General features: G+C 43.9%; 1 protein-coding gene across 4 annotated transcripts in view; it reads right to left on the reverse strand.

Annotated features, from left to right (window-relative positions):
- Positions 1 to 19306, reverse strand: part of PTPRE (protein tyrosine phosphatase receptor type E) — a 557332-nt gene that overhangs the window by 229644 nt on the left and 308382 nt on the right. For 3 of the 4 annotated variants that reach the window (XM_029610013.1, XM_029610014.1, XM_029610012.1), the window contains 2 exons: positions 2218 to 2329; positions 1845 to 1918 (listed from right to left, as the gene is read on the reverse strand). In XM_029610013.1, coding sequence (XP_029465873.1) covers positions 1845 to 1918; positions 2218 to 2329 — 186 coding nt within the window. Of the gene's footprint in view, positions 1 to 1844; positions 1919 to 2217; positions 2330 to 19306 lie in introns of those variants that run through there. The other variant, XM_029610015.1, reaches the window with a different exon arrangement.

Here is a 19306-nt window from a genome sequence, read left to right on the forward strand (position 1 = left end):
CTCTCCATACCTGAAAACTTTTTATTTACAGTCATCCTGAGTAAGACGGATTAGAGAGGAAGCACACATTTTCTTCACACACACACACAACCAGGCAGGCTCCCATTCGCTGGTGGGATGGGGTCCACTGGCAGCCTCAGAGGCCTCATTCTCTTCTGGGTCGCTGGTGGCCTCACGAGCCTCTTCCTCTTTCAGGCCACCGGTGGGATAGAGTCCACTGGCGGCCTTGTGGGCCTCCTCTTCTTCCAGTCCGCCGATGGGATGGGGTCCACCAGCAGCCTCACAGGCCTCTTCTCTTCTGGGCCACTGGTGAGATGGGGTTCACCGGTGGCCTCATGGGCCTCTTTTTCTTCCGGGCCACTGGTGAGATGGGGGTCCACCAGTGGCCTCATGGGCCTCTTCCTCTTCTTGGCCACCGGTGGGGACAGATCCACCGGTGGCCTAGCGGGCTGCTTCTTCCACCTCCCCTCTGACTGTGCCGCCCTGTGCAATTGCACAGTATGCACACCCGGTAGCACCAGGCCTGTCTGAACTCTTGATGTAATTAATTAACCTGTTCCAATTCATAACTTCTTATCAATTGTTTCAACCTATGAACAATCAGTCTTTCATTATTACTAAGCTTTGTATCCAGCTCCCTTCCGATAGCATCCGGTTTTCTCTTTATCCCCACTTCCATCTGAAAACTCTTCCCTCTCTAGCTTCTGATCATTTTGCCATTTAGCCCATAAACCACATAATTCCCCATCCAGCCTATGATGGCCCAAGCTTTCTGTTATAATAATCATAATCACTAATTTAAAAAGGCTGGTTGTGTAGCATAATAGTTAAATAGTTTAAGCATGCAAATTATCCTGGATATGTCCGTGCACATGGATGGAACTATGTAAATATTAACCTTCACAGAGGTCACTTTGGTGGCACAGTGGATAGTATTCAAGTTCAGTTTACAGGCCTGACGGTCTGGTCAGGACTAGGAGCAATGGGGAGACTGCACACCCAGTCTAGGTGAAAAAGGGAACCTGGGACGTGCCTCTAATAGCAAAATATACTCTCATCATACTGAGTTCTACTGGGCTGTGAACAGATCTACACACTGAACGACCTGGATAATACAAAGGGTAGGTAAATACTGAGTGAAAGAAATACACACAGAGGTGCTGTGAATGAAGAGCCGTGGCACCTCAGCTTTAGACCTCTCCCTCATCAAGGCTTAGGGTACTGGAGCAGATCCTGATTGTCTTGAAGTCCAAGAGTCAGAGAAGGCTCATTGGGCTTGTGACACAGACAGCACGGATGCTGTGACATCCCACAGTGATGCCACACAGCAAAGATGTCATGTGCATCCCACAAGAGGAGCTACATGTATGTGCATCCCACAAGAGGTGCTACATGTATGTGCATCCCACAAGAGGAGCTACATGTATGTGCATCCCACAAGAGGTACTACATGTATGTGCATCCCACATCAGATACCCCAGCATAATTATCTCTCATCCCTACTGTTCACTACCAGCTAGGCTGTGTTTTCTCTCTTGACAAAATGTAGGTTTCCTATTGCCTACGTGAATGCAAGTAGGGATAAAGATTTCGTGCTCAGAGGCCAAGATGCCCTATCCCATATGATATAAATAGAAAAAAGAACAAAAATAAACTACAAGGCAACCACTTTAGCTACTGAACTCTAAAACCCAAAAAGGTACATAAAGCATAATACATAATACCATGTTTGCTAAACAACTTCTACTTCAATATGGGCCAACATAATGAAAATGCCACTGTTTATCAGCAAGGATAATTACATCTTTCCATAACCCTTATCAATGCATCAAAGTCTCATTTACCTTGTTCTTCTAAGATTCCATTTGGCATCTTTTTGTCACCCGCATTGACAACAGCTTTTCTTTGTTTTCTGAACCTTCAAAATAAGCCAGCATGTTACGGTTTTTTAAAGACAGACATTTTAAGCTTCAAGCACTCTTCCCAAAATGATTTTCTATACAAACCACATAGTTCCTGAAAAAAGTCTCTCTCTCTCTCTCTTGTCAGCTGGGCAGAGAAAGTGTCAGCTCCAGCAACACTGCACGCAACTGAAACTTCTGCTCTGCCGTGCAGTTTCCTTAGCTAACCATGCCGAGTAAACAGAATTACGCAAACGGGTTCAGGCTTGCTAGAAATGATATAACAGGGAAATGTCAGCGGCTGAAAAACTCCTACCTGAAGAAATACCCAGCCAGAAGGAGGAGGAATATGAACACCAGGAGTGGTACCAATATTTCAGCCAGCAGCCTTGGGCCTGAGCTGTCACTTTCTGGAGACCCAGTAGAGCCTGTGATTTAAACAAAAGAAAAAGGGAAAATGCATGAATTAAAAAAAAAAAAAAAAAAGCCTGTCCGGAAGGCCACTAGGAAAAACCACGCCTAGCAGCTAAAATTAGCCAAGCTTTTGTTTTAAAGTGCCAGTACGTCAGACTTTCTGGGGAGAGTGCTCCTGTAAATATTGTAAATAAATAACTCTCAACTCTGGGCGGAGTATGAGAACAGGAGTCCCCTCCCTCACCCAAAGCAGTTCCAAAAGACAGAAAATGTGCCCAGACTTTCAGGCTCCTTCCCAGTTTAAACCTGGGATGAGATGACTCCCTCTCCTTCTTCCTCACCGAGTCAATCTTATAATGCTCCCGGCTACAAGGGGACACCACTTAAAAAAAAGAAGCCTTACTATTGGGAGGAAAGGATGAGCAAGAAGTGAAGGAGAGCAAGAAACAGAGCACTGGCCAACATCAAAGATCCTTTATTTAAAAAGAGCCCTACATTTTCTCTTTTTTTTTTTTTTTTTAAATGTATGAAAAAAATGACTTAATAGTTTTTATTTTAAACCATGCGTCATTTGCATAACTACACCAATGTGCACTGTACTGTAAACGATCCTTTACATGATTATCCTGTTTAGCTCAATTGCCATCTGAAAACACCAAAAATCAATAAACCACGACTGGGTGATTAAATGAACACTTCCAAATCTACAAAGAAAATCACCCACCACAGCTCCAAACGTTTAAACAAACTTTCTCGGCTCGCACACCGTCGCTGCCATGTATATTTCACCCGCTTAAAATCGTAAACTTATGAAAACATTTCCACACGTTATAAATATTTAAGGAAGGAGGCGGATACTAGTACATTACACTGCAGAAAAAGAAGAAAAAAGAATCAGATAAACAAAAAATTCATGTGGACGGATGGCGGTAGTTAATGATTACATACATGTACAGCAGATACATTGCCATGGTGTAACGTACTAGTATGAAACTATCCGCCTCCTTCCTTAAATATTTATAACTTGTGGAAATGTTTTCATAAGTTTACGATTTTAAGCAGGTGAAATATACATGACAGCGACGGTGTGCGAGCCGAGTATGTTTGTTTAAACGGTTGGAGTTCTGGTGGTTGATTTTCTTGGCAATTGCCATCTGAGCCATGGGAGGACAAGCGGCATGTTTAGGGTCATATAGTGAGTGGTCGAGACAGGATTAGTGCCGGGCTAAGTGGCATCCTGGTGGTCTGGGTGGGAGGGGGAGGGGATCCCCCCCCATGGCACAATTGAGCAGGCGTGACCTGCACCCGGAATTGTCCTGCTCTCTCCCCCCATTTCCCTAGTCCCAAGGCGCCTCTCATCTTGTGCTCTGAGCTGGCGCTTCTATCTAGCTGCTACTCCTGTGGCTGTGCGGTCACCTCCTACCACCTGTGTGGTTCACTGATCAGCTGTCTGAACGGAGGGAACCACAATGGCCACAGGAAGGAAAGGCCCCAGAGGCACAGGGGGCGCTGCTTCTATTTGTCAGTGTCCCCCTACTCCCCCTGGACACCCCCACCCCACCCCACCTTGGCCTGTCTTGTGATGGGGCTAGGTAGGGAAGCGAATCAAACCGAGAGTTCCTGCTAAGACGTGGCCATGCAATGCAGCAGGGGCTGCTGTACACTAGACATCAAAATCCCACTAAGAAACTGTAAGGTGGAATTAGATTCTGGTGAAAGCGAATGCTGGGCCCCCGACTTTTATGGTCCGGGGTACTGATAATGCAGACAGTAGGGAAAAAGCCCAGGACTACTTCTATGGACAAGTCCAAAAGCAAAGCACATTCAAGCAGCACTGTCTGAATTATGAAGAAGGCTGCTCACCTTGTAGCAATGTTGCTAGCAGTGATTTTGTTATGGATTTGATAGTTGCTTGGTTTAGCTTGTAAATATTACTACCCTTAACATAAGGCGTGGGGGGTAACCTTCACAGAGAAGCAGTCACTACCATAAGAAGACCATTTGGTCTTTTTCTGCCGTCATTACTATGTTAGTATGTAAATAAATATGCCAGTGGGAACTCAACCAATTTAGTGGTTATTACAAAAATAAAAATCCAAAAAAGAATATCCTGTTTCCAGAGGGCACGGGATTCCCCCTCTTACTTCTGTTATATGCTTGTAGCGCTGATTCTCTGAGGGAGCATAAAAGAAACTTATGTCACCCTCATTTTCAACTCTGAGGACATCATCTCTTCCTACTAAGATGATTTTAGAATTAATTTGCACAAAAAAAAAGGAAATGAGTAGGATTTGGGGTTGCTTTTTTTTCCCCCCATCATGAGCATCACGTTCTGTAGGATGAGGGTAAGATTGTTCGTGTTTCTGCATTTACAATCCTGCATCAGTATTCTTTAATTCGCTACCTGACAGGAACATAGGTTTCTTCTATTTTGCGGATCATGAGCCTTAAAGTAGGCAGTGCTTATAAGTATCCAGATCATACCAAGTTTTGTGGTTAATGTGTCACAAAAGAAACATACATAATAAAAACAAGCACGCCATTGACAAAGACAGGACAAACAGGAGCAGCCAATTGTCCCGTCTTCGTCAATGGCTTGCTTGTTTTTATTATGTATGTTTCTTTTGTTTCCCGTCCCGAACTTTAGAGGGCTCGGGCAAAAAATGTTTTAAAATAAATAAATACTTGGATATGTGGAATTAAAGGTAAACAAACAAGCTGTAGGTGATACCTTTTTATTGGACTAATTTAATACATCTGTGATAAACTTTCAAGAGTTATCGTCTCTTCATCAGGCCAATGAAGAAACAGAGCAGTCATGTTGGGTTAACCTAATGTAACTGCACTATGGAGATAATTTTCAAAGGAGTTATGCATGTAAATGTCACATCCTATCACAGTAATTTTCAAAAGCCATATACCTGCATTAAGTGCCCTTGACATGGGTGAAACCTATGGACAATTCAATGGTATATATTGTAGCAATCTTCTAAAGCCCTCTGACCCGGGTAAAGTGCATGTACACGTGTAAAACCCTTTTGAAAATTACTCCTTTGATCATCACTGACCTGATAAAAAGAGGTTAACTCTTGAAAGCTTGTCACAGATGTAATAAATAAAAAGGTATCCACTGTATCTTTTTTTGTTGACCCTTATTTCTACAGATTCTGTCACATGCCCAGAGCCCACCTGGTCACAATCCTTGATATCATTGTAAGTCCACCCCAGTGTGCCTGTCCTGCATGGGTGGGGCCATAAAAGAATTGATAAACTCTTCAGGGCAGAGACCCTGGCTAGCTCTTTTTTTATGCCCCTTTCCCCAGGATGAGAATCCTTTTGGTTGGGGGGACAATTTAACTTTCAGGGCCCAGTGCAGGGGTGACTTCCTCCTTACTGAAATCACCCTGGGAGAGGGGGTAATCTCTTCACTGTGTGCTATGTGCCAAGAACCTTGCAGGGTGCATTGGGTTAGGGTCCAAACTAAAACTTTACTGTTCAGAAGTTAGTGAATAATGGCATAATAAATATGAACTATATACCACTGTACTCCACCTCATCAACAATTTTATACTGTTATAATACAGACCATCATAATAGGCATCATCAGAAATTAAACACTTTATCTTCAGCCTTATATATAATCATAGGTCTACAGGAAATGTCCCATTATTTTTTCTTTTTCCCGAAAAAGCAGTGACCTTTGCACAATCCTCTTCAGACGATTCCTCCGGCGAAAAAGGGCCACCTTTGGGGAACCAGGATCACCAGATAGTGTCTACAGGTTTTCCTCCACCCGGTCAAACTTTCTCATCGGCAGTGCCATCTTTCTCATCTGTACCGCCTTCTTTTTTAGATTCAGCACAGCCGTATCTGAACTCCCGAAATGCACGGTCTCAGGGGCGGGTTGACCCAACAATCTCAAAGAGTCACGCAAGCCACACGCCAACAGCAAGACCCGTGGCAGTGAGCAAAGGTGGCGTTGACAATGTATTTAATCTGTCATCTTGCTCATTATCTGTATCTGAACTTCGGGTATTGGGAAAGGGTCTCTCTTTTGTCCCTACCGTAAGATGTAATGATTTTGATGAACAAATTCACCTTTACCATTTCTTTAGATCACTGAAACTTAAAGCTTTTTTTGCTAATACCCCAACATCTCAAGATGGCTCATTGGTTTTTACAAAATCTAGATGGGTCCCTCCGGGCCCTGTAGACCCCACTTTAATTGTCTTTGAAAAATTGATCCGGTCTGAAATTGCTGATATTAATTCAGAACACGGATATGTTTCAGAATGTATCCCGTGATGAAAGGATAGCCATTAAACGCTAGCAGCGGATCCAAGCATTATAATTAAACCTGCAGATAAGGGTGGGGGCATTGTAATTCTTGACAAATCTTTTTATGAGACAGAGGTAATTCGTCAATTAAATGATTCTGAATTCTTTTGCCCACTTCCTCATGACCCTACAAACGACCTTATAGAAACTATAAAATCTTTAGTGCAAGAAGCTCAAGACCGGAAATTTATTATCTCTCGTGAAGCCCAATTTTTGGTATCAGAATTCCCAGTGACTCCGGTCTTTTACATCTTGCCTAAAATACATAAATCCCTTCAAAATCCCCCCAGACGCCCTATTGTGATGGGCATTGGGTCTCTTTTGGAGCCACTATCCAAATTTGTAGATATTTTTCTAAAACCATTTGTTCCCCTGAGCAAATCTTTTGTCCGAGACACTACACATCTCATTACCATTCTTCATGATCTTCTTGTTCCTCCTGAATCATGCTACTTGGTTACATTGGACTTCATCTCACTATACACTAATATCCCCCAAGATAAGGTGTTGAATGTTATTGAAGCCACACTGAATCTTCGTACCGGTCCTATCCATGTCCCTACCTCTTTTTTGTTGAATTTAGCCCGTATAGCTCTTACAAAAACCTTTTTTATTTTTGACCATACTTTTTACCAACAAGTAAAGGGCACGGCTATGGGTGCCACTATGGCCCCTAGCCTAGCATGCCTTATGTCACAGAATTTGAAAATACTCATGTTTACTCCTCTGATTGGCTACCATTTATACACCTTTGGTTACGATGCATTGATGATGTGCTACTTATTTGGTTAGGTACTGACATACAATTTTTTATGTTTCTTGATTGGCTTAATCAGTGTAATCGCAATTTGAAGTTTAATTTCAATATACATTGCAATAACATCTCCTTTCTTGACATAATGATTTCTCTACACTATGGTGGTTTTCCTACCTCGATTTTCCGTAAGGATACGGATCGTAACACTCTCTTGACTTTTGACAGTTGTCATCCGCGACATCTTAAACATAATATTCCTATGGGCCAATTTCTAAGATTGCGCTGGCTCTGCTCTTCAAAGATTGGGTTTATGTCCCAAGCTAAGCAGATGACTGCTAGGTTCTGTGAAAGAGGGTACCCCCGTAAAGTCCTGAGGCAAGCTTATAATGTGAATAGGGATTTACTTTTTCTACCCCAAAACCGCTCATCTGACACTTCTGTTAACTGTATTCTCCCATTTTCCACCTCAAGCGCTAAAATTACTAAGATTATCCGTAAACATTGGTCTTCTTTGTCATTGGATACATTTTTTAATTGTCCTCTGCGGTTCACTTACTGCCGAGGTAAAAACCTCAGGGACATGCTGGTTCATTCCACACATATTTCTGACAGTTTACATACTCAGCCCCAAAGTGGACATAAGCCATGTGGCCAGTGTTCAGTTTGCCCCTTGATGTCTCCCATAACATCATTTATACACCCAATCTATAACAAAACATTTGTGTTATATGGTGCCTCAGATTGTTCTACCTCTGGGGTGGTTTATGTAATTCGTTGTCCATGCCAGAAACTGTATGTAGGCAAAACCTCTCGTATGATAAAAACTCGCATAATTGAGCATCGCTCCAACATTAAAAAATCAACGGGAAAATGCTCCCCTGGTCGACCATTGGATCCAGGCGTCACACTCTGTTCAGGATCTGTATTTTTTTGTTCTTGATGTAGTTTGCCCCTCGTTGCGGGGAGGTAACTACACTGAGTATTTGCTTAAGAGGGAACAAAAATGGATTTACTTATTAGATACAGTTAAACCCAAAGGGGAGTATTTTCAAAGGGTTACACGCATAACGCCAAAAACCCACTCCTGCGTGCGCCGAGCCTATTTTGCTTAGGCTCGGTGACGCGCGGAAGCCCTGGGACGTGCATATGTCCCAGGGCTTGAAAAAAGGGGCGGGGCGGTCTGGGATGGTGGCATGGCCAGAGGCCTCCGAAGGCCTGCTAGGCCGGGGAATCGCGCGCCGGCACTCAGCCAGTGTGCGCAACCTATGCCTGCCCAGAGACAGGTGCAACTTAAATAATAAAGGTAGGGGGGGGGATTTAGGTAGGGCTGGGGGGTGGGTTAGATAGGGGAAGCGAGGGGAAGGTGCGGGGGTCAAAAGGAAAGTTCCCTCCGAGGCCGCTCCGATTTCGGAGGGAACGGGGAAAGCCATCAGGGCTCTCCTAGGGCTCGGCACACGCCGACCCCGGATTTTATAATGTGCGCTGCTGCGCGCACATGTTATAAAATTGGGCGTAGATTTGTGCGCGCCGGGTTGTGCGCACAAATCTACGCCCGTATGTAGGTTAGAAAATCTGGTCCAAAGAATTGAATGTTGAAATGGAATGGAGTTATTTTACTTGACGTTCCCTTGCAATGATTGGATTGTCTGTCTTTTCTGCTCTCTGATTGGTTTAGACTCTTGGCGTCCTGATTGGCGACTTTCCCTGCTTCCCTGAGTCCTCTGTAATTTTCACGCCAAAACTTGTGCTTTAAATTGCTGAAGTACTGGAAGCCTGTGCGCTCCCTGGAAACTCTGACTTGCAACAAATACAGTATGTTGATAGTTTGTTCTTACCTCTGTGTCGGCTTGCCCTCCCTATTTTGGTTCTGATGTATATATTTAATTTTACAGAATGCTGTCATAAAGACGCCTGTCCCTCCCGACGCAGCATGATGGCGAAACACGGGGTCCATGTCGGGGGACCCATTGAATTATTATTATAAACCCAGTGGAGTTGCCATTATATGAAATACTAATAAATTTGATGATAAAGTTGATAAATTTCTGGACTGCAAATCTATTCTGCACTTCTCTTGTATGTACTTGTATCGCTGAGTGCAGCCCTAGCTCCCTTGTGGCATTTGTGGTTCTTTTTTGTTATGCAATTTAAGAAAGTGTATAAAATAATTATTAGCTTTTCAATTCCTATAATTGTAATGTCATGACTTATCTTATAAGAGTAACGCCAAATAGCCACCACAAGCCAGTTCTCTCCTGGATAGTTCTCTTTGCAAAACACTGTGTTCTTCTCAATGTAAAACGCCCATCTCTTCTCAGACAATAAATATGAATCCAGCTCCACAGACTTTCTTTGGTTACAAGCTTTACCTCTTATCTGTGCAGGAATATTTTAAGCGGCAAGGGATCTGTCCACCTTCCTGGGCCTCCATTTACATAACTACACCAATGTGCACTGTACTGTAAATGATCATTTACATGATTATCCTGTCCATGCTCAATTGCCATCTGAGCTACAGGAGGATAAGTGACATGCTTAGAGTCATATAGTGAGGGATAGAGACAGGATTAGACTGGTCGGGAAAAGCCCTTCCAAAGATGGCCAAAATTTTATCCTTACACAGAGAGTCCAACCAAACCCCTAGGATAAAGATGCTGGATGGGTGTCCTCACAGGATCTTTACTCTATCTTTTTCCTGTTCTTTTCCTGTGTGGAACCTAACTGGGTGGGATCCGATGTCCAAACAGCAGCTTGGGTAGTTTCTCCACTCTAGAAGGAAGGAGGGCAAAAATCTACCTCCTGGGCGCTGAACCAAAAGTCTTTCTTGCCCCCCAAAAATACTAACAGCGGAGTTGTTCCTTGCAGTGGGTCACCACCTCAGCGGGCAGGTCTTTCCTATCCCTGAGTATCCTGAAGACAGGGTTCCTCGCTCCTGAGTCCAAGAAAGGGCCAGGTGTCCAGCAAAGTCCAAAATTCAAAATATTCCCAGGACACCCACTCCTCCCCTTGGTAGAAGAGTACAGCAGTGGAGCCCTTGACTTGACCCGAAGGATCCCAGGCAGGATGGAGCCCAGGTCCCCAGGTAGGCCAAAATACAACTGAGGCAAAATCTACACCCTTCCTCCAGAACTGCAAACTATACTGCCCCCCCCCCCCCCCCGAGCTCTCTGTAGAAAGCATGTTATACAGGGTGGCCCATGGAAAAGTAGCCTGCCTGCGTGGCACTGGTATTGGAGGCAGGCTACTCTTCCATGGGCCACCCTGTATAATCTCACAGGAGGGGAATGTCCATCCCAGTACCCTCAATGGGAGGGGCTGTACTGCACGGATCCTCCTCTATTTCACTAGCTGCACTTTTGGCATGTCCCAGGGCTTAATAATAACCGAAAATGGCTCTTGGTTACATCATTAATTCAGCTCATGTTTAACCATAAAGCTAAAAGTAAAACTTTATTGGGGATTTATTTATTTAAAATCTTTTCTATACCGTCGTTCAGTATATACCATCACAACGGTTTACAGATAGGCACGTAAAGTAAATTTAAGAGTTAAATTGGGTAATATCAATTAACATAACAGTGCCAGTAAAATCCGGTTACATAGTTACATAATAAATAATATTTGAGTGTCATGAAACTTGTCCATTTATGCGTGAAGGTTTACCTTACATGTATACTACCACTGTCCAGCTGAGCAAGACCCAGATACATTTCTGGTTAACGCGATTGAGATATTCAGCAGCAGAGCCGCACCGCTGAATATATTCAACAATCTAATAGCCGGATAAATATAACTGGCTAACTTTAGACCAGCTGAATAGCAGGTCTAACCTTTTAGCTAACCTAGCCAGATAAGCCTAAATATCAGCATTTATCCAGTAGGTTAGCCAGATAAGTAGCTCCACTCCGGAACACCCCTGTTGTCCCCTCACTTAACCAGATAACTTTATGTGGCAGACTATTGAAATGAGCCACTTAGCCAGATAAGTTTGGACTTATCTGGCTAAGTTGTGCTGAATATCAGCCTTGATTCTATTTTCAACTATGAAAAATGTTGCCCTTTTCTTGTGCTTTGGTTTTCCGTTTGAAGTTACATCCTCTGATTGTTGCACCTACGTGCACCAGAGTGTCTGCTGCTGCACAACTTCAGATACAGCTGAGGACTATCATTTTTTCCTGGATTTTCAGGGATCCTATCACTACAAATTGGCAAACCTCACCCCTAGGAAACTCACTGGATTATAGAATTGACTGTATAATGGTGATCGTAGATCGCAAATTTTCTGTCCGCCTCTAAATGAAATCAACTAGCAAAAAGAAAACATTTCATTGTGTCATAAAGCAGTGCATAACGCAAGAGAAACGGACCTTTCAGAAGAACCATCTGTTTACTTTTTTGCTTGCATTATCCTACATTAGGGGTCGGCAACTCTGGTGCTGGAGTCCCACATACAGGTCTGGTTTTCAGGATACGCACAATGATTATGTATGAGATATATTTGCAGGCACTACTTCCTTTGTTTGCAAATATATCTCATGCAAATTCATTGTGGATATCCTGAAAGCCAGGCATGTTTATGGCACTGCAGAACCGGAGTTGCCTATTCCCATCCTATGCTAACAGCAAAATCCTTTGAGAAGAACACAATGCCTGTTTTAAGAATGTAACAAATTCATGCAGCAAACGCTGCACATGGATAAAGCTTCTTCTATACCAATGAGTTCCTCAACAGAACTGCATGCTTACTTAGGTCGGATGACTCCGTTTTTTTATTTTTCATATAAAATTATGTTGCTAGTTTTTGAAACAGTGGAACCAAAAGTAGAAAAACATGACATAAATTACTTTTAAGACAAACAAGGATAAGTGTGTTATGTACACTGAGGGCATGGTTGTTAGATCATGTTGTTTTGTTTCTTAGTTATATTTTTTGCTTTTGCAGAGAGAAAAAAAAATCTCTCAGTGACATAATTACTGCTACTATTTATTTATTAAAGTAAACATGGTTAACATCAAAACGGTTATGATCAGAAAGAGAAACCTGAAAAAAGTAATGTCAGCAGAACTATTAGGCCATAGTAGTTAAGATACGCCATCTTGTTGGATGTATACATAGGGTTTGCTAGTTATGAACTGGAGCTCAAGCCAACACTCTGAATAGAGAACAGCCAGATTTAAAAGCAGATTTGAAACCATAGATAGCGTTTTGAACAAAATATACTTCAGCACGTGTAAAACAAAGGGCTGCCAATTTACCCAGTCTCTGCACTTACATCTCAGCGCACTGTGTAATTCATACTCTTGTTTCTTCCATTTCAAATCAGCGTTACAGTTATCTTACTTTAGCTTGGGGGAGGGGATGAAAAGAAAAGCCAGGCCTGGCCTTATGCTTGCCACCCATTGCTTGATAATTTTTTCCTTCTTTTAAAGGTTTCTTTTCTATTTGTTACCATGAAGCTTTTTTATTTCCAGGTACTCTTTGCAATGTTCGTTTGCTGCCCAGCAAAAAACATGAATAGGGAGATAGAGGTCCATAGCTAAAACTGAATATCACCCACACTTTTGACTACACAAATTTAAATACGGATGCCAGATTAGAACTATTCATTTAATTAAGTCCTAAACAAGGCAGCAGAACCACAGCATCTCCCACAATGGTATTTAGCACCAAATGGCACTTTCTGAAGGGGTTAGAGGTGAGGGCAGGACCCCTAGTTTTTATGCAAAATGTATACACAGAATTTAAAAAACACTTTCCTAGCACCCAGACAGGTGAATTCAGGACCAGTGGGTTATACATCTCTACCAGCATATAGAGACAGAGCAAACTGACGTCACAGTATATAAACTCCTGCAGTGACATCAGCCTGCCATTATTCTCTGTCTCTAAAAGATGGTGGATGTGCATTTCCCTACTGGGGATTGCCTCAAATTTTAGAGGAGAAATAATAAGAGATTTAATTTGCCCCACCCTCCTGCAGTGATACCAAATGGTCCCTCCTCCAGTTGAAAATTCCTGAGATGATTTCCGTGGTCCCTCAGATGAGTGACTTGATCCTGGTTTTCTCAGCCAGCGTGGACTTAGCTGATTAAAACAGCTGAAAAGCAGCAGTTGCAGGAAGCCGAGTGCAGCGGTGACGGTATATGCCCTCTCTCCCTGCAGCTGGAGATAGTCTCTGTACTCAGCCCGGAAAGGCTGAGCTCAGGTAAAGTTAAAAAAAAAAGAAAAAAGAGGAGAAAGACAGAGATGGAGTAGAAGGGTTGTTTGTAGGCCTTCCCATTCCTCTGGTCTCCGTGCTCAGTGGGCCGTTCCGATGTTCGTTCCCGCTCTTGTGGGAGGTTAAGAGTCTTGGGCATCCTGGCGGGTTGAGCAGCCCGGGTATGCTAGGCTGCTCAACTGTTAGGCTTTCTCTCTGTGCACCACGTGGTAGATCACAGCGGTGTTTTTGCACGCTTTTTTCTGCTCATTAGGCTGCCCTCTTCAGGCTGTCAGTGCATGGAAGTAGGTCTGCATGTGCTTCCGAGTGGTGCACCAAGTTTCTTTTGGGCATGCAGCCTGTGCGCACAATCTGGGATACATTGGTTGTGCACTTAAGTTTGGCGCAGTGAAATTGCACCTAGTTTTGTGATGCCTAGCCGTGGAATGCCTAAATTTTGTGCTCTTAAATTTTGCAGCGTGAATTCAGCTGCATGCACACCTTCAGTGGCCTGTTAAGCATACTGAAGGACTAATGGCGCCTGTGGCTAAGAAACCTAAGCGCCTTTCCCTCTATCCTGCCTGTCATATTCTGGCATCTCAGTCTGAAGTGCCCTCTAATTTGTGCTAGAGCTGCTTAGAGATTCAGGAAGAATCATCTTCCTCTGATTTTACTAAGCCTGGTTCTTCCCAGCGTAATGATGGCCTAGGTAAGGACATGTCAGGAGGGATGCCCGACCTTGGAACGCCCTTAGCTGGTTTGTCAGCAGGGCACAGTAGCTCAGAGGGTGCAACACAGGTGATCCTTCTGCCTTTGCATGGTTAGAATGTTTTCAAGGTTTGCAATCCTTTCTTCAGGTGCAGTCCTCAGCTCTGTCCAATCCTGTCAGGTCAGTTTTGCAGGCGGTGGCCTCTCACTCGTCTGGTACTACTGTTAAGTGCTGAAGTACACCTAGATTGGAAGCAGGTTCTCCTGCTAGGAATCCGGATGGCACTGATGATGAGGCCGATCCTGATTCTCTGGAGGATGGGGAAATTCCTCTGGGACTGGAACCGTATAGGACTATGCTGTGGTTCTTTCATAGAAATGAGCTACCGGCTCTGATTTCCCAGATGTTGAAGATGCTGGGAGTACCTGGGGCAGATTACATGTCTGAGCCAAAGAAAAATCCCATTTTGTTTTCTATGCATAAAGCCTCTTGTTTTTCTCTGTTATGGAGGTCATTCAACAACATAAGAACATAAACTGCCATGCTGGGTAAGACCAAGGGTCCATCAAGCCCAGCATCCTGTTTCCAACAGAGGCCAAACCAGGCCACAAGAACCTGGCAATTACCCAAACACTAAGAAACTCCTATTGATTGATCTTGACAGGGACACCCAGGAGGCTAATTTCAAAGGGGGTTGGGCTTGGAAGGACTATACCCCCCTGAATCCAATGGTGAGAGAGCATCTTCATTTTCCGAAAGCGGATACGTTTTGTCTGTGCCGCTCTAAATGGACGACTATCCCCGAAGAGGGAGGAGTATCCATGAAGGATGTGCATAATAGGAGGGTTGGGGCCATCCTTAAGCAAGCATTTGAAGCAGTGGCAATGACCTTGCGGATAGTTCCCTGGTGACTCACTCTTGTTTACTTCTCTCTTAGGAGGTTGATGACTCTGGAGTGAATTCCAGGGCAATTATGGAACCAGCTGCCGCCTTTTTAGCAGATGAGGGCTGCGATTTGGTCCACACCTCAGCCAAAGGGGTGGCTTCGGTAACAGCAGCCATGCATCAGTTATGGCTGAGAAATTGGTCAGCCAATTCAACCTCCAAGGCTAATCTTATGAAATTGCCCTTTAAAGGCTCACTCTTATTTGGGAGCGAGTTGGAGAAACTGGCCAGTAAGTGGGGCGAATCCCTGGTTCCTCAGTTGCCAGAGGATAAGAAGCAGACACTGCGCCCCTTTTGCATGAGGGATCATACCAGGGATTCCAATTGTTTTTGACCCTATAGAGGAGTGACCTTTCAGAGAACTTGACCTTTTAGTAAGTCTCAGTCTTTTCCTGTAGACAGCCCAAGGTGGGGCACAGGCTTGGGTTGTGGGTCGAAATCACATTGGATCAGTGGCTGATACAAGAGGGATATGCGTTGGAGTTTTGCAATGTTCTTCAGGACGTGTTCATGGTGTCTCCCTGCTACTCCTTGCAAAAAAAAGCAGGCAATGGAGTGTACATTGACAAGGCTCCTCAGTCTGAAGGCTGTGGTCCAGTGCCAAGAAAATATGGGTTGATATTCCATTTATTTCATTGTGCCCAAAAAGGAGGTCTTCTTTCATCCCATCCTGGATCTCAAAGGGGTCAACCGTCATTTCCAGGTGACTCATTTTTGCATGGAAACATTGTACTCAGTGATAATGGCAATGCAGTTGGGGAAATTTCTGACCTCCCTGAATCTGTCCGAGGCTATCTCCATAATCCTATCTGATTGGAACACCAGCATTTTCTGCATTTCACGGTGTTAGGGTGCATTATTAGTTTCAGGTGCTGCCTTCTGGTCTGGTCACTGCTCCCAGAACTTTTTCCAAGGTTATGGTAGTGGTGGCAGCAGAGTTGAGAAAGGATGGGATACTGGTACACCCGTATTTGGATGACTGGCTGATTCAGGTCAAGTCTCTGGAAGAGAACCGCCTAGTGACCTGCAAGGTGATCTCCCTGTTGCAGGAGCTCGGTTGGGTGGTGAACCTAGCCAAGAGCAGTCTTCAGCCATCTCAGTCGTTGATGTATCTGGGTGTTCAGTTTGACATGAAGCAGGGTAAGGTTTTCATGTTAGAAGCTCATATTCAGAAGTTGATGGCACAGATGCATCTCTTGATGAACACTATATGCCTGACAGTGTGGTCCTATCTGCAGATACTTGGTTTGATGGTAGCAACCTTGGAGGTGGTGCTGTGGGTGAGAGCGCATATGCATCCTCTTTAACACTCCGTGTCTCGTTGGAGCCTGCAGTCTCAGGACTGTTCAGTTTGGCTCCACTTGCCGATTGAAGTCTGCTCTCACCTCCAGTGGTTGTTACAAGTGATTCATCTAAGAGAGAGAGTTTCTCTGAAATTGCCGGACTGGTTAGTACTCACAATGGATGTGAGTCTCCAGGGTTGGGGAGCTCACTGTCAGGAACTAACAGTGCAAGGGTGCTGGAGTACAGAAGAGTATCTCTGGAAATCAATTCGCTGAAAGCCTGGGCAGTCCAGATGGCATGCTTGCAGTTCAGCAGCAGGCTGCAGGGTTGAGCAGTCTGGGTGATGTCGGACATTGCAACGACACTGGCTTACATCAGTTGGCAGGGAAGAACCAAGAGTCAACAAGTGTCACAAGCGATAGATCAACTTATGGAATGGGCAGAGGTACATCTTCAGGAAATCTCAGCCTCGCACTTAAGTATTAAGTTAAAGAATTACAGTATATCGCATATATGGAGTGTCCATAAATGGAATTTCAATACACATTTCATATAGCATATAGTATTTGAATCATGCATCTGAACAATTTCGGCACCTACTGGTTAAATTACAATCTATTTCGAATTTATTCATGTGCCTATTTGTAAACCGTTGTGATGGTATATCACTGAACGACGGTATAGAAAAGTTTATAAATAAATAAATAAACATTGCAGGAAAAGACAATGTAAGAGCAGACTTTCTCAGCAGCAAGAGCCTGGACCCAAGAGAATGGGTATTGTTGAATGAGGCATTTCAGCTTATAATTAATTGCTGGATCCTTCCATTTCTAGAGCTGCAGGCAACTTCTTGCAATGCGAAGGTTCCTCGATTCTTCAGTCACAGGAGAGATCTGAAGTCTTGGGTATCAATGCTCTCGTGCAGGACTAGCCAGAGGTCAAGCTGCTGTATACCTTTCCCCCGTGGCTCATGTTGGACAGAATAATTTGGAGGGTTGAAATACACAGAGGAATGGTACTTTTGGTGGTATCAGATTGGCCCAGGCGACTATGTATGCAGTTCTGCAAAGGCTCCTGATAGACTCCCTCCTCTGGTTTCCAGTGCACAGGAACCTATTGCGGCAAGGACTGTTCTTCACAAAGATCCAACTTGGTTTTGTCTTATGGTATGGCCCTTGAGAGAGTCACTTGCTGAAGCATGGATATTCTATGTGGTGATTGCCACCTTACTACGAGCAAGAAAGCTCTCCACTTCTTTAGCCTATGTGTGGGTTTGGTGAGAATTTGAGATTTGGTGTGAAGATCATGGAGTGTTTCCTTGTTCAGTTAAGATCTCGCTCATTTTGGAATTTTTGCAGGATGAATTGAATAATGGGTTGGCCCTTTATTTCTTGAAGGTACAGGTAGCGACTCTTGCCTGTTTCAGGGGTCAGGTGAATGGTGAATCTTTATCGGCTCATCTAGGTGTGGCCCATTTCTTGAGAGGAGTGAAACTTCTTCATCCTCCCTTGCAGTTACCAGTACACCCTTGTGAAGTCTTAATCTAATTTTGAATTTCTTGGTGGGCCCCTTCGTTTCAACTGTTGCACAGCCTTTCCTTGTTATTACTCACCTTGAAAACGGTGTTTCTGGTGGCAATATATTCTGCATGTCGAATTTCTGACCTGCAGGCCTTGTCTTGCTGGGAGCCATTCCTTCGGGTGATTCCAGGGGTAATACAGCTGTGTACGGATTCCTTCTTTTTTGCCAAAAGTGGTCTCAGAGTTTTACTTGAATCAGTCCATTTCCCAGCCTTCTCTGGATATGGAAAGAGATGCAGAGAAATATAATCTGTTGCGACCCTTGGATGTCAAGAGACATGTCGTGAAGTACCTGGCGGTTTCCAAACCTTTCCGAAAGACGGATCGCCTGTTTGTCTTTCATGGTGGAGGTAAACAGGGTAAAGCTGGCTTCGCACGCTACAATAGCTTGCTGGATTAAGGAGGTAGTCACGGCTACGTAGGTGGATGCTGCAAAGCCGTTGCTAACTCAGGTTAGGGCTCATTCCACTAGGGCTCAGGCAGTGTCATGGGTAGAAGTTAGATTTTTGACTCCTGTCCTGACATTTGCTGAGCTGTGACGTGGTTCTCCTTATACACCTTTTCCAAGTACTATCATCTAGATGTGCAGGCCTGTGAGGACGCAGCCTTTGCACGTGCAGTTTTGACAGGCCCGCAGGCAGCCTCCCGTTCTATTCAGGATAGCTTGGGTACATCCCACTGGTCCTGAATTCATCTGTCTGGGTGCTAGGAAATGAGAAACTACTACTTACCTGATAATTTCCTTTTCCTTAAATCAGACAGATGAATTCAGCTTCCCACCCTTGGCTGCTAAATGATTGTGCTATAGTACTCCTGCGTGGTTACGTGTTCCACAGGTTACTGGTGTTTATCCAGTTCCTAGACTAGTGTTAATATATTATTGTCTGAGTTCAGTGTTTCCTGTTGACTGCACACCAAAATGATTATCTGTTATTAAGCAAGTTTTTTGCTAGCCTGTCTACAGTTGGCTTTTGAAGAGAATACTGGTAGGCTGATGTTACTGCAGGAGTTTATAGCCTGTAACATCAGTTTGCTCTGTCTCCATCTGCTGGTAGAGGAACATATAACCCACTGGTCCTGAATTCATCTGTCTGGATTAAGGAAATGGAAATTATCAGGTAAGTAGTAATTTCTCAATCTGAGTTATATTACTACTACATAACTCCCAAGTACACATTTAA

This window comes from Rhinatrema bivittatum, chromosome 7, assembly GCF_901001135.1.
Source record: "Rhinatrema bivittatum chromosome 7, aRhiBiv1.1, whole genome shotgun sequence".
In the NCBI taxonomy this organism is placed as follows: Eukaryota; Metazoa; Chordata; class Amphibia; order Gymnophiona; family Rhinatrematidae; genus Rhinatrema; species Rhinatrema bivittatum.